The sequence below is a fragment of the Drosophila ananassae genome, chromosome XL (assembly GCF_017639315.1).
Source record: "Drosophila ananassae strain 14024-0371.13 chromosome XL, ASM1763931v2, whole genome shotgun sequence".
Classification (NCBI taxonomy): domain Eukaryota; kingdom Metazoa; phylum Arthropoda; class Insecta; order Diptera; family Drosophilidae; genus Drosophila; species Drosophila ananassae.
Genome location: NC_057931.1, coordinates 3,980,696 through 3,993,710, shown reverse-complemented (window position 1 = coordinate 3,993,710; position 13,015 = coordinate 3,980,696). Strand labels below are relative to the sequence as shown.

At 36.3% G+C, this 13,015-nt stretch overlaps 1 protein-coding gene across 7 annotated transcripts in view; it reads right to left on the bottom strand.

The window, feature by feature from the left end:
- Positions 1 to 13,015, bottom strand: part of LOC6504085 — a 100,664-nt gene that overhangs the window by 4,072 nt on the left and 83,577 nt on the right. For all 7 annotated transcript variants that reach the window (XM_044716713.1, XM_032453553.2, XM_032453554.2 and 4 more), the window contains 8 exons: positions 5,023 to 5,242; positions 4,691 to 4,954; positions 4,522 to 4,633; positions 4,257 to 4,449; positions 3,987 to 4,195; positions 3,638 to 3,768; positions 3,361 to 3,542; positions 431 to 654 (listed from right to left, as the gene is read on the bottom strand). In XM_044716713.1, coding sequence (XP_044572648.1) covers positions 431 to 654; positions 3,361 to 3,542; positions 3,638 to 3,768; positions 3,987 to 4,195; positions 4,257 to 4,449; positions 4,522 to 4,633; positions 4,691 to 4,954; positions 5,023 to 5,242 — 1,535 coding nt within the window. The remainder of the gene's footprint in view (positions 1 to 430; positions 655 to 3,360; positions 3,543 to 3,637; positions 3,769 to 3,986; positions 4,196 to 4,256; positions 4,450 to 4,521; positions 4,634 to 4,690; positions 4,955 to 5,022; positions 5,243 to 13,015) is intronic.

Below are 13,015 nucleotides of genomic sequence, written 5' to 3'. Positions count from 1 at the left end.
GTGTATTAAAAATAATACAAAATAACAAAGAAATAAATAAAATAAATATTATACTTAATTTTTTATTGTTATAGAAATCACTGAACAATAAAATTTACTGAAGAAGGCCAACAGTGCGTATGATTAATATACTAACTCAAGAGAACTTTGTTACTCATACGCCCTGTTGTCTTTTTTTTTTAAGAAAACTGATTAAAAAAAAGGTATAACAATACTTTAATTAACTTTTGTAAAATATTATTTTTATTTGTAAAATAATATAAAATAGTTTAAGAAAAAGAAACCCACAGGGCGTATGCTTAATTAATCTGAGAATACAATTACTCATACGCAGTGTTGTTTCATGTGTTATTTACAGAAAAGATGTAGAAAAGTAGTCTCTAACAATTTGTTATTTAAATCCTGATTAGTTTAAAGGAAAAACACTTACCTGAAACACTCTGCTTCGCACTCCGAGTATCGCCCGAACGCCAATGAAGCGCGCCTTCTGCTTGGACTGACCCACCAGGAAGACCACGTCGAAGAGGTGGGCGTTGGTCAGGCACGACGGTTCTTCGTTCAGGAATACGCGGGTAAAGTCCTTCGCCAGTTGATCGTAGTCCTCGAACTGATCTCTCACAGAGTCCAGTAAGGGTGACGAGGGTCGCATGTGGCCTAAAATAAATAAATAAATAAAAAAAAAATGAGAAAAAGTAGATACATTTTCTTTTTTACAAATAATTGCTGGAAAAAAAGTAACAAGGCATGCCTTTCATGCTTTTAATAAAATATATTAAACATGATTTGTTACAGTGTAGCTGTCATACTGTATATGTGTTTGTGTGTTTTGGTATTATCTGTTCAAAGGGAGTGCTTTCAACCACAATGGTTTCACTTGCCACTTGGCAGCCCTTTAATGCCATCAATCATGCAACTTTTGTTGTCAAGCACTGAAGATGCTGCCACAATATCAAAAAAGGACAAAGGAATAAGATGGGTAAAGTGAAAACAGTTATAAGGAAAATATGGAAAATGTATCATAATAAATTAAAGAAGGAAAATGCGTCAGAAACTAACACAGAGATGGTGGAAAATGTGGCTGAAAGTGATGGTCAGTTAAGTCATTTTTGTTTAATTTATATCATGAATTAAATATACTTTCTTAATAAAAATAGATGAAATAAAGGACTAACTTCAAAGGCTGTCAGTTTTTGTATTTTAATCGAATACATGCTTGGGTTTACATACAATCGAATAATTACAATCGATTCCTCTCGCTCTCAGGCCCAATAATTGAGTAATCAGAAATTCTGGAATTCATGCGATTCCCCATCGAATTGGCTTTGGAATTTCAAGTTGGAAACCAAGACCCATCTATCGCATTTCTAATTTGCATAATTTTAATATGCATAGTTCTATGGCTGTGGTAGCCCCATTGGGTATTACTTCTTGGGCATTTCTTTCCCGCCTCTTTACCTTTCCCTAATCAAGTGACCATATGTGTTTGTGGGGGATAGTTGTGGTCAAGGTAGGTTTAAGATTTTGATTGAGGTTTTGAGTTTAAGCCAACAAGAAATCTTAAATTTTGTTACAAAAAATAGGTATTTTACTTGATTTAATTATTATTAATATTACTTTTATAATTTAAGATTTATTTGCCTAAAGTTTGAAATTAATATGATTTAATTTAATAAAAACTAATTAATATTTTCCCTATCTTTCCCTTAGAAAATTATTAATTGATTTATGGAATTATAAATATATATTGTATTTTATTAAAATTAATATTAAAAATATATGTATTAAGTTATTTATTTAAGAAATAATTATAAACAATAAATTTATATTATAAAACTAATTTATTAAACTTTTTAAAATGAACTCTTATAACTCGCCTCTTTCTTCACCCCTTTCTGTTTAAACCTTTTTTTTTTATAAGAATTTAACTTTAAGCAATAAATTATATATTATTTTAACCTTAAATCTTGAATTTTTTATTGGTTTCTTGTGCATAAAATAAATCAAATTAGAAGTGTTCTCGAATGCAACAAATAGCAACAAATAAATAACAAGAAATCTAAACAAAATCACAACAACAAACTGACAGCAACAGCAATCACAACAACAACAACAATATTACCAAACAACAACAACAACAAGAGCAGCATCCTTGGAAAGGGGGTGGGTATGTGTTAGGGGGCTGATGATGGGCTAAGATGGGTGCTCTCGGGTGTTAAAACAAAAGATTTCCCCTCCACTGATAGAATAATACAAACATGAACAATATTTCTTGGCCGGACAACCAAACGACATACGAATAAAATCTGAGTGGTTTTTTTCGGGGTGAGGGGAGGGGGTGGTGGTGGGTGTTTGACAGATAACGGAACAATCTGGTCCAGAGGGAGAGGGAGGAAGAGAAAGCGACTTGTGTGACATGACTGCGCGTTTCCGGTGGGCAGAAGCCAAAAACCGGATGTGTTAATGGCGGAAGCGGAAGTGCCAGTGTGTGTGTGTGTGTGTGTGTCAGAGTGGGTGTATATGTCAACCTCTCATCCTTCTTCTGCTCCTCCCTATTTCTCCCTTATCCCTTTAATTTTTTTTTGGTGAAAGTTCAACCGAAACGCAAGACAAAACGATTAATCAAACATACTCGCAAGCTCTGAGGAAATGCAAATGTCGCCTTTCTTTCTTTTTTTTTCCTACTTTCTTCGCCCTTTCACCTTCACATTCCCATTCTTCTTCCTCTCCTTCCACTCCTTCTCCCCTTCCGCTTTTTTTTCTATTTTCTTTCACAGTAATGTCTGCAATTTGTTGTCGCGATTTGTTTATAAATCTTTCTTTTTTCAAAAGTCCTTCTCTTTTAAAGCCTGAAATAAATTTAAAAAAAAAGAAAGGAGAAAAAAGCACAAGCACATGCTGTGGAGAGGGGGCAGTGGTGGGTGGCATGACAGGGGGGCGTGGCACACATACTATGCCTCACACACAGATGCAACATGGCACAACATGATGTGTGTGCTAGAGACGATGTTGATTGTTGCAGTTGATGTTGTTGTTGCAGTAGCAATAGTTGTTGCTTTATCTGTTGTTGTTGTTGTTGTTGTTGTTGTTGTTGGTTGTCTATCAAATACTGGTGTGGCTGTTGTTGTTGTTGTTGGTGTGTTGTGTGTCTGTGTGTTATAGTTGTTGTTGTGTTGTATGCTGCAACAGTCAATTCCAGCTCCATGTTGTTACAATAGCAACATATATTGTGTGTTGCATGTTGCACATGTTGCTGCTGCTCTTGTTCATGTTGTAGTTGTTGTTGTTGTTGCATTGTCGCATTTGTCATAGTGTTGTTGTCAAGGACACGGGCATGCAACATTCTGAAATATTCATCCTCACCGATGGGCCGCCAACTTCCTCGACGATATGGCTTCGGTATCTGTCCAGTTTCGGCATGATTCGATAGATTCATCACCAGATCCTCCAGCATCTGCGATCGGGTTCTTTCCTGCATCCTGGCGAATTTCGGTGCCGAATACGATGCCCTCTCTCCATTCACAATCTTCGTTAGCAGCCATTCCCTGGAATATTTATTTATTTTTTTTGGGTTTTTTGGGACTCTCAGGCTTGGAATCGGTGGTATATATATATTATAATTTTTTTTTAAATTACTTACCGGAACATGGGTCCTTTCTCGAATACCGACTGCTCCCAAAGATATGGCTTGTAGGCTCCGACTTCGTCCCTCGTCACCACGGAGACCTCATATCGGGTGGGCTTGTGTTTTATTCGAGCCGAGACACGAACCTATTAAAAAAATAAGATAAAGGTTAGTTAAAAATGGATAAAAATATATATATATATTTTATACTAACAACTACAAGTTTGTTAAATTATTTATAAAATATAAATAATATTTTTAACTTTTAAAATAAAAAATAAAACAAGCTTGCCTCAGGCAGCAGGCCTTCTTGGCTAAAATATTCGCTAAAAAAATCTAAAAAAAATCTTTAAAAATCCCTTACCAATATAAATGTGTGAAGAAAATGACTTTTGATACAGGCTGGACTGAATCTAGTATTATCCGCCTCCAAAAACACCACACACACAATATCGTTGCCAATGTGACGCTTCCGTTGCAACTTCTGGGGATCGTGCTTCTCATAAGGAAGCAATGTGGATACATGGAACATGATCTCGATGTTACGCCAATTTGTATAAACGGAAAAGAGACCTATAAATATTTTATAATTTTTGTATATTAATTAAAAATTAAATATGTTAGAAATAAGCACCTGTCAGGTCGTGAACCGTATCAAGGCCACCTTTGTATTTGTCAAAACCGCGCAGGCGAACTCGATCGCCCAGCAAAGTGAGGAACTCGTCGAAGAGCGGTGAGTTTTCATTATTGTCCAGAATTTGCTCTTCAGTATACTGATCCTCTTTGACAAATATAACGCCGACTTTTAATTCTGATTTTATAAAAACCTAAAACAGATAATAGAATAAATGAATAATAATTTTTTATTTAATTTTAAAAGTCTAAAAAGAAACACCCACCTGATCTAATTTTAATAATTCCTCCGGCGTATCGGGCAATTGTCCTAACGTTAAAGGTGGATTTAAATTAACTTCTTTACCTAAAGACCTAACTACCTCTTCGCGATTATATCTGAAACAATTATTTAACAAATAAATAAAAGGATATATTCTTAAAAGGATATCTTACCTATCGGCAAACACACAGGACGCCGGTATCAGTCCATGTACGGTATAGGATCCCGCTCTAACCAGTATACGGAACTGGTCACGCCCATTGAGGGTCTCCTGTTTGATGGAGAGGATGACTGGACCCAGGTCCTCGTCGCTGGTAAAGTAGTTCCAGTGTTCGGTGCCATAGAAGTACTTCTCGTATGTCTCCTGTTCCACGGAGATCAGTTCAAAGGCGCCCTGCTGGTCCCACTGCTCCTCAATGGTTGTCTTTTTACGGGGACTACAAAAAAAAACAAATAAATAAAATTAAAACTTAAAATAATAATAAAAATATAATTAAGTACTTACCTTGGTGTGGCCTCCGAGTCCTCGTCATCCTCGTAGAGATCACTGCACTCCCTCTCCAAATAGGCGTCACTGGCACTGCCTGCCCGGATGTCCTCGTGCTCCGAGTCGCTCTCATCCCAGATGGTATGGGGAGTGGGCATCGTGATCTTCTGCCTGGAGCACTCGATCCAGTAGCCCGGCGTGGGCATGAGATTGTGTGGATACTCCTCACAGAACTCATCTGAAATTTGATTAGTAATGTTTTTCTTTTTATTTTAAAATCTACTTTAAAGTGATTGTTCTTTTAATATATTTTTGAAAAAAAAATACTTTTATTTCCCATCCATTTAATATTTTAATAGATTTGAATGATTAAGTATAAGTTAAAGCCGAGAAGGAAGCGCCATTTTGAAATAATTTAATTGTTTTTTAAATTTATTTTATTTTTTTAATTTTTTCTTAAAAATTGCCTTGCTTAAGTGCAACCTATGAGAATCGAGGAGGAGGGCGCTATAATTTTTATTATTTTTAATTTAATTTAATTTTTTTTTAAATATTTTTTATTTTTTTTTAAATTTTTTTCTTAAAAATTGCCTTGCTTAAGTGTAACCTATGAGAATCGAGGAGGAGGGCGCTATAATTTTATTTATTTTTTTTTAAATTTTTAAAAAATTTTTTTTTAATTTTATTTTTTTTATTTTTTTTTTAAATTTTTTCTTAAAAATTGGCTTGCTTAAGTGCAACCTATGAGAATCGAGGAGGAGGGCGCTATAATTTTTAATTATTTTTTATTTTTATTTATTATTTTTTAGCGTTAATATTTCAATTTCTATCATAAAAAATTATATTTAATGCGAGGAAAATTCAAATAAATTGGAAAGAAAGCCCCAATCGTCTGTTTTTCATATAAAAACCTTCTGACCCCTTAAAATATAAAAACACTTAGAAAGCACTTAATTTAAATCAGGAAGCCCCTTAAGCGAATAGAAACCGTTAGTGGCTCTTGAATTGCATTCAAGGAGCTGCTTAAAAAGTCTCAACATTCCGATTGCCGCCCAAGTAATTGCATCAATCTTAATTAAATGAAATGCCTCTGCATCATATTAATGCGATAAATTAATTAGTAATGAATGAATTTGCCGAGTCTTAAAGTTTGCCGCACAATCAAAGTAATTCCACAGGCATCTCAAGGTAAACCAGGTGGAAGTTAAATGGAAAATACCATACCAGAATATGTCACAAGAACTTTTTGGCTCTTTACTCTTAATTTTGAAGGCACAGTTTTTGGAGAGTTTTTAGTTTTCCCCGAGTTTCCCCTCCTCCGCCAACCCGATTAGGTTGCATTTCCAATCAGCCACAGGCCATAAACCCGTTCCATGGGAAAAGTTTTCCACAAAATCCCCACCCATCAGGACATCAGGCCTTCAGGACATCAGACCATCAGCCATCATCCTACCGTCATCATGAAAGAAAGCAAGTCCTTAGACTTTAGTCCTTTAGTCTTATGTCAAAGTTTGGTTCAACTTTTTAGCGGCTTGTGGCTTTTACATTCTCGCTCAAAACTGTTGCCTACTTTGAGGCGAGAATGGCCGCAATTCCTCTAGCCAAGCGCCAATTCCTCGCCATCCAGCCATCCATCCATCCAGCCATCTCCTTTTCAACTCTAAACAAAATAATTTAGTTCAATTCAATTAAAATGCAAATACCGTAAACGCCGGCGAGTGGCGACGCGTGAGTTGCCAGTCAGTCATAAACTTTTCTAGCCCCCCTCTTACTGCTCTCTCTCTCACTCGTCCTTTAAATCGTCTTTGGTCCTTCCCACGTCGCTCGTCCTTTTCCATGATTGAGTTGGAAATTCGATGCGGCGCGTGAGTCAATAATGTGCCACAACTCTCTGCCACAAACAGTGGGGCAAGTGTTAAAATACTTTAATTTAAAAATAATACATAATAATAAATAAATAAATTTTTTAATTTAAATGTTAGTTTCTTTAGAAAACTTTTAAAATAAACTGGAATCTCAAAGAAACGATTAACTATAGTAAGAGAAATAGAAACTTAAAGTTAATCAAATAAAAATTAAAAAGAACGCTTAAATTTATTTAAAAAATTAATTAAAATAATAATTGTTTAAGCCCCTTGATTAAAAAAAAACGCCCCACTGTGCAGCTAAAATGATGATGGCAGGTTGTTTGGTGTTTTTCGTCCTGTTGTGTGTGTGAGGCTCTCGGCTGATGCCTCTGCTCTTGGCTCAGTTCTCGACTAGAGTCCTGACAGCAGGTCCTGCACAGACTCCCTTTCCTTCTCCCTCTCCTCTCCCCTCTAGCCTATTCTTTTTTGGATGGGTGTTCGTGTTCCTCAGATGGCAGTAAAATGCTCTGTCCCGAGCCGAAAAAGGAACTATGATCTAATTAAGGAGCGCTCACCGTACACCGTCTGCCATCCGCCATCCGCCATCAGCTATCCGCCGTTTGCAGTACGCCGTTTGCGTCACATGTGCCACACATTTTATGCCGCAAGTTTTCCCTGCCCTGCCACGCAGCTGCTGCATATTTTTCGGGTGCCTTCCCACACACACATACATACACACACATACACACACTAGGAGTGTGTGTATACTATATGTACTTAATATATACTGTGCGGCAGACAGACACTGAGAGCCATAAAATGTTGCTCGGTCTGCCGCTGCCTAATTCAAATTTGAATAACTCGCAGCGTGCGCCGCTAAGTAGGCTATGAAATCGCTTGCTCGCGGTCGTGTCTTAGGCTTTGGATACTCTATATTTAAGGGGGGTACTATTAATACTATAACTTGTATAATAAACAATAAATTGTAACTAATCTTTATCATTTTAAATGAAAATTGCGTCCTCTGAAAAGTATTAAAATAAAATAATAATTAAAAACCCCATAAGGCATTCTACAAGTCGTGGTATTCTTTATTAGAAACCCGAAGACAAGACGCCCTGACCTTACAGTTATGGTTACGACTGTCGGATGTGGAATGCAGAATGTCGGTTAGGTTTCCTGCAAGATTTCGTATTTTTCGTGCGGGGTTTCTTGGGTGTTTTTGGTCAGATTTTGTGCGGTGCGTGTAAATTGCGTGCCGGGGCGCCCGCGGATATGCTATATATTTTATTTTTTAAGGCCAGTTAAGCCGCCCTCGCCCTCTGCCCTCTCTCTCTCCAGCCAGCGCCATCTTGGCCCATTTCGGGTCATTTGGATTTACGCATCTTGGCTTCAACTTCCCTCCCAGCTTCCCATGTCTTCAAATATAAATAACATCCTGTCCGGTTCATTTTTCTTTCTTTTTTCTATTTTTTTTTTTTGCTTTTTCTTTTTTTTTATGTTTTGTGGAAGCAACATCTCGTGTTGCAGCTGCAACGAAAACATGCAACACAAACAACCGAATTGATGGCCATCGTTTGTTGGCCTTCCGGCAGCTGAACACCAGCTGAAAGTGAAAAATAAGCAAGAGAGCTCTTCTAGGGGTAACTATTTCATCTTCATGGTGGGATAATGGCCACTGGCCGAGTTCCAGGATCCAGGATCCTGGCAAACAAATCAGACCAGACTGACACCCGGCCAGGACGATGGTGGCTATAACCTGAGAAGCTATTGGCTAAAAAGAGAAGCTATTGGCCGAAAGCGACATCGAAGCTCCAAATTGACGAGCCAATAAGGAGGTGTCCTTTTTAGTTAAGCAAGAGTCCTTGTTCTGGATAGTTAGCTTATAATAAAAAATAGTTAAAAATTAATTACAATTGTCTTTATGCCACAAAATTAATTGAAAACCAGCAAATAGTCCTGTCACTGCCATTACATTTCCCAATATCCTGCCGTCCAAAATCAACTGTCTTCCTGTCATCTACTAACTTAACTATCCTGTTCAAACAATTTAGCTGCCAATATTCCACATGTTTAAACATCCACTCTATTATTGAGTTTAATCCAAATATGTTCCCCCTCCCTTATGTTTAGTTAAAAATGTTCAGCTGTCGGCCCACATGGCGTATGCGTAATTTGGTATTTGGGCAACAAGATGAAAACGAGAACAAACATTTGCCAAAGGCCCCGCCTCCCCACCGAAATTGAGATGCGATTGTGTTGATTTGTATGATGGAACACATGTACCTCGGTCTCCTCGTGTTGCAATTTCAATTCAATTTGCAACACAGAACCAACAACAGTAGCAGAAACAACTGCAACTGCAACAAAAAAGCCACAAATATAGAACCTGCAGGTGTAAATATTGGTTGAACAAAATTAAATAAACGAAGCCCGCATATTTTTGCCATCAAGTTTGAAACAAAATATAGACCAAAAAAAAATATATATATATAGATTGAAATAATTTCATAATGGAGTTATGAAATAATCAATTAAATAAGCCACAATTATAAAATCATATCCGTTTTTTTTTATTCTTAAATGCTAGTAAGGGAGGCACTTCAAGGGGGGGTTCTAGTTCGTTGACAGTTTTGCTGACTCATCCACTCAAGGGTCAAACCATCCATCTACCCATTTATCCAACCAACCATCCAACCATCCAATCATCAATCCATCAATTCCCCAATTCCTCCATTTACCGAAGGACTATTCAATTTTTGCTCACGCACTGGCGGTTTACAAGGATTTTTAAGAGCCCCAGGGACTTGACAATGACACTGGTATTATTTTTTAGGGGATTTCAAATACAAGAATAAAATTAAGAAAATATAAATATGATTTTAAATATAATAGTAGTCTTATAATTTAAATTTTTAATTAAAATCTTTTAAAAAGACTACCCAGCTAAGAAATAACTTTTCCAGAAAAAAAATTTCAAAAAAATATTTATCTTTTAAAAATGTCAAGTATTTTTATATAAAAACTATTTTCAAAGTGTTCTTAGTTTAATGAAAATATTTGGAAACTTTTTAGTAAGCTTGAAATATTTATAAAACATTTTAAAACAAAAACACTCTTCTTCTCTTAAAAAAAAAAAATTTCCACAATATATAAACTCTGTATTTTTGCATAGTTTCGGGCCAACAATGCATTTTGACCCTGTTGGGTGACTGGGCGGAATTTTGTTGCCACATTTAAGTGACACAACCCCTGGCCCCCACACCCTGTCCCTTCTAGCCCCCTCCTGCCCCACACATTTTCTCTCAACTCATCTGGTTTGCTTTTTATGTTTTGATGCGCCATGGAAATCCATTAGCGTCCTTTCACCAAAGTCCCCCACCCACCAGCCATGCCCTCGCCCACATCCATGCCCAAATTATCCTGCCTGCTTCCAGTGAGTCCTGCCACCGTTTCCAGTTTCCAGTTCCCCTGCGGTGATGACAATTCCTTCAAGGATCACGCAACATTGCATTAGCATAAAGTGCCGGCACAATGGCCTGACATTTGGCAAATGACTCGCAGGATAATGGACAGGGCATCCTGGGGAGGACCATCTAGAAGCGGGATTTTGGATCAGCCGGAAGATATATATTTGTTACGTAGGCGTTATAATAAAAACAATATATTTTAAATGTCGATTTGCCCGAAAAGGTCATTGCGGGAGATTTTTAAATTTTTATAATTCTTGAGGGGAGGTTGGTGAGATTTTTTCACAGTTTTAGTTTAAGATGATTCAGAAGAGTTTTAAGAGATTTTATTTATAAATAAACTAAAGAATTTTAAGGATATTTTATTAAATTTTTAACATCAAAAAAGCTATTTACTTTTCTATTAAAACAAAAACAAGTATATATTTCGAAATATATAAACTAAAATCCTTTAAAAAGTAAAGCCTTTTCCAGGAACTAAAAATAAAAAAAGTAATATATAAACTTCCAACCCCAATAAATTAGTTTATTACAAAATTACTCCATCAAATAATCTAACAAATCATTTAAAATTTTATTGAAAAACTTCTAGAATAAAAATTCTGATGGAAATCTCAAACCGAACAACAAATGATGGCTAATGGCTCAGTTAACGTTTTATCAAGTCTATTTTTGGGGCCAGGACCCGGCCAAGACCCGGCCAGGATACGGGAAGGAGAACTACAAATTCGAAAAAAAAAAGAAAATACAAAAAGGACACCAAGAAATCGAATACAAAATCGAATGGGAATACGAATGGGAACAGGAATTGGAATAGCATATGTATGTAAAGTTTATCCTCGGCTATCGCCTGTCACTCTTCGTTCTTTCGCGGCATTCATGGCTAAATCTTCTCCAGGACACCAGGACTTTAGGACTCCAGGACCTCCAGCCTCCATTTCCATTTTTTCCCCCAACCTTCTACCCATCCCCCTACTATTTTCCGGCCCGTGTCAAGAAGAACACTTGACATTTTTTTTTTGTCTGTTGGCCGTTTTCTTTATCTTGCCATTTGAATTTGTTGCGCATCGTTTTTCGGCCAGAAGCTCAACTTTCCCTTTTAGCCATCCATGGCTATTTGCCTTGCATTAAGCCGGGGAGGGAGTTGGCCTAAATGGAGGACACTCGGGGTGTCATTAATGATGTCAATGGCGACAAAATAAGGTCAGCAGCGAGCCAACAATTACAAATGCCTGCTACAAGAGTGGAAACTCTATATCCAATATTTCTTACATTTCTTTCGTTCTCGTCCTCGGGTTTTCTTTCTTGAATTGCCTATTAATTGTTACCAGGGGTTTGGCCCAACCAAGTTCATGGAAATTGGAAAACACGGTATGGGCTGGCCTGGACTGGGAAGTGTATCATTCATAAGTTGAAATTGCTTTTACTTTTTTTTTTGTTTATTTCGCTTGCCACTGCTACGATTTCATCTCGATTTCAGGACTCAGCTGCCATTTCCAGAAGGAAAAACAAAAAAACAAAAAACAAACAAATTCCACGTTTTCCGTTATCAAACTTGGCCAAGGTACAAAAGGCCCAATAACAATAGATATGAGAGAGGTGGGTGGGAGGGGCAGTAGGCGTGGCTGGGTATGGGCCACAATCGAAACAAGTCCTGAAAACATGTCCTGAAAACAGGTCCTGCAAAACAAGAACAAAAGTCAAACGTGAAACGTAAAAAGCAAACCAATTCCGTCAAGATGCAAAGTGAAACGCAGGAATCGAACCAAGAATCGAACGAATCAAACGACAAACAAACAAAGAAACAACAAACAATTCAAAAAAAAAATATTAAAAAGAAGTATTAAATAAAGAAACAGAAAATATACAAAAAAAAAAAAAGAAATCAAGCAAAAAAAAGATACAGGAACCATTCATTTACAAGAAAAGGATATTTCTTTGTGGCTGGCGAGGCTCCGGGAATTTTTCGGTTCTTTCAGAAAGTAATTCTTCATTATTAAAAAATATAAAAATACTTTAAAACTTTACTTTTTCTATATACATCTAATTTTGGCCAATTTGAAATGGTTTACCCTCCAAAACTAAGCTCTCGAAGTTTTATAATCCTCTAACGAAACCGGCGTTTAACAAAATTTAAGTAAATTTTCCAAAAATCGTGATCCAACCCTTTTGGAAATTAAAAAAAAAATTTATAAAATTTTCAAAATTCATATTTTAATGTAGACTAATAGTACTAGAAAATAAAAGCTCGGGAAGGTATAACATTTACCGATCCGATAAGAATTAATGGAGTTATAACCAATTTAGGAACTACAAATCAAGTATACGCCCCATTAGCAGCAATAGCTCTTGAAGTTCTAAATAAAATCATTGAAAGTTAAATAAAACATACTAATAATAGTTAATAAAATAAAAACTTGAAATAATAATAAAAATAAAGATTTCGAAAAATGGAAAATTAAATTCTGTTGCCCTTGAATTAAACCAAACCGTGTTTTAAATTTTTTTTTAAATATCCAGTCCCCCTAACTAAAAGCCAAACTAAAGCTTCTTTGGTTTTGATTTTGTCTCCCTTTAGAATTCCCATAGATTTTTCAGCAGTAGTTTTTGCCCATTTAGCTTCGATTCCAGTTAAATCTAAGATTGAATCACAGTTTTATGACTTCGCTTGCTAAGAGCTTTTTGAAATGTTGT